The 2500-nt window shown below is 38.1% G+C and overlaps 1 protein-coding gene across 1 annotated transcript in view; it reads left to right on the top strand.

The window, feature by feature from the left end:
• Positions 1-2054, top strand: part of LOC138861640 (uncharacterized) — a 10412-nt gene extending 8358 nt beyond the window's left edge. The window contains exons 10-11 of the mRNA XM_070121454.1: positions 1-213; positions 1917-2054. The exon at positions 1-213 is cut by the window's left edge and continues 30 nt beyond it. Coding sequence (XP_069977555.1) covers positions 1-213; positions 1917-2054 — 351 coding nt within the window. The remainder of the gene's footprint in view (positions 214-1916) is intronic.
• Positions 2055-2500: the final 446 nt, after the last annotated feature.

A 2500-nucleotide genomic window follows, 5' to 3' on the forward strand; every position in this document is an offset into this window, starting at 1 on the left:
GGAAGCCAGCTGGAGGATCGTCTCTTGTCCATCTCCAAAGAGCAAAGTCTCGGACTCCTGGGAATGGCGCAGTCGACCAACCTCGATACTCTGGGCTCAGTCGAGGTGACAGCCGCCGCCGCCGCTAGGATTGCGCATAATACCGCCGAGGACTTGCTTTCGACCAGGACTCTCGACCTTAAGGGCCGACGTAATCTCGTTCAGGTGTTGGAGGTGTGTGGCAACGCTTAAGGGACAGTTGTTATCAGCTGGGATAGTTTTTATACGTATTAAAGATCTATCTGTGCATCTATCTATCTCTATTTATATATCCATCTATCTGTATATCAATACATCTCTCTCTCTCAACCATATATATATATATATATATATATATATATATATATATATATATATTTATATATATATATATATATCATCCGGTCTAACATCTTCGATCTTTGTCTTCCTAACGCCCTTTCCCCTGCTATTTCGGCTTCCATGATCCTCTCTATTCCCCCTTCTCTTCTTAACTTACGCTTAAATGAAACCCCATTGCCTTCTGGTGGTATTCAACAAGTCTTTTCATTCCTACCTTGTCCAAAACGTCTTCATTTGTAGTCATTTCTACCCATGATAAAAAAAAATCCGCTGCTTCAGGCCTCTTCAAGTTCTTATCTATCGTTCATGACTCACATTCATGCATTAACGCTGACCGGATGTGACACTGCTTTCTAATCCCCAGTCCCATCTTCCTTGCACATTCCTCAAATCCATAAATGCTTTCTCCGCTTGACCAGTTCTGCATTTAACATCTATATCTGATCTCCCATCCGGTGTTATCCAACTGTAAGTATTTGAATTAATCCACTTGCCTTATTTGCTCCACTTTCACCATCAAACGTATGCGGCGAAAAAGGGTGCCCCCCCCCCCAGATGAAATTATGTCGATATATAAAGTATTTGGTAACTCCGGGCCAACAAAGCTGAGCGTGAGAGAGAATGTAGCCAATTGCTCTCACGCTGCGGGTGGGAGAAGTTGAATGTGCATTCTCACTCCTGGACTTTGCCAATTTTCACACTGGTTTTCTTTATTTATCATTATCATGGCATGGCTTTATCATTATCATGGCGCGACGAAGAAAGTAACCAAGTAATTACCCAAGTCATTAGACTTAAGAAGGTAGGCCATAGAACGAAAGAAATCAGTGAATTGTTGAACGTGTCCAAAGCCAAGAATATTTATGGTGTTACTTTAGTGGCCAGGGTCTATAGAATCTTGTTATTTCGAAGAATATCAGAACATCAGAGTGAACCATAATGAGCATCCAGCAGAATGGTACCGTAGCCCGCACAGCAAAATCTGAGACCCAGTGACTTGAGGACTGCTTGTCACCCTCTATTATAGATTGGACGAGATCTGAATCCCATTGAAAACCTGTGGCAAAACATCAAGGGGGATGCATAGGTAAACACATCACTTCTAGACGCCTTCAGAGTGTAAACATGATGAAAGGCAACCCTACTAAATGTTAAAATGTAAACTAACATTCATTCATATGAATTCCCAATTGTATTACCTGATATGCACTGTAGAAAAGTAGTCTCTCTCTCTCTTTCTCTCAGATATATATATATATATATATATATATATATATATATATATATATATATATATATATATATATATATATACATATATATGTATGTATGTATGTATGTATGTATGTATGTACGTATGTACGCACACACACACATATATATGTCTGCCTCCCTGCCCACCTGCCTACCTACTTACCTATCTAGGTATCTGTTTGTGAAATAACATGTATACCTATCTGTCTGCACATGTACGTAATCATCTCTACATTTGCCAATCTGCAAATACACACACATCCTTACGCACCCACATATAAACAAACACACGTATGTTGCAGCGTTGCATAGAGGGCGTGCAGAAGGAGGACGCGATGGCACCGCAGATGTTGCAAAGTATTGGAAACTCAATCGTCAGTGCAGCCAGTGATCTGATGTTGGTAAGTCTCAAAACTCCTTGTATATTGTATCCTCTATGATAACCCTCGCTACCCCCGTAAAGGAGAAGGAGAAGGAGAAGGAGAAGGAGAAGGAGAAGGAGAAGGAGAAGGAGAAGAAAAAAATAGAATAGATAATGATAGTAAAAGTAAAAGAAAGAAAGAAAGAAAAAAATAGAAGGTCTGCATTGACCTCCATTCCTGGATGTATAAAAAAACACGTATCTTAAAAAAAAGGTTAAAGAAAAAAAAAATGAAAAGAAAAAGTAGGAAATCGTCAATAATCTCCATTCCAAAATACATAAAAGGACTCGAATTTAGTGTAAATTTATAAATAAATCTAATGTATTATCTAATGTAAATATATGGACAAATCTAATGTAATATATAGAGCAAATTTATAAACCTAATGTAATAGTTTGATGGATAAACCTAATGTAATATCTAAAGTAAGTATATAAGTAAACCTAATGAAACATTTAATGTAA

The sequence above is a fragment of the Penaeus vannamei genome, chromosome 4 (genome assembly GCF_042767895.1).
Source record: "Penaeus vannamei isolate JL-2024 chromosome 4, ASM4276789v1, whole genome shotgun sequence".
NCBI lineage: Eukaryota > Metazoa > Arthropoda > Malacostraca > Decapoda > Penaeidae > Penaeus > Penaeus vannamei.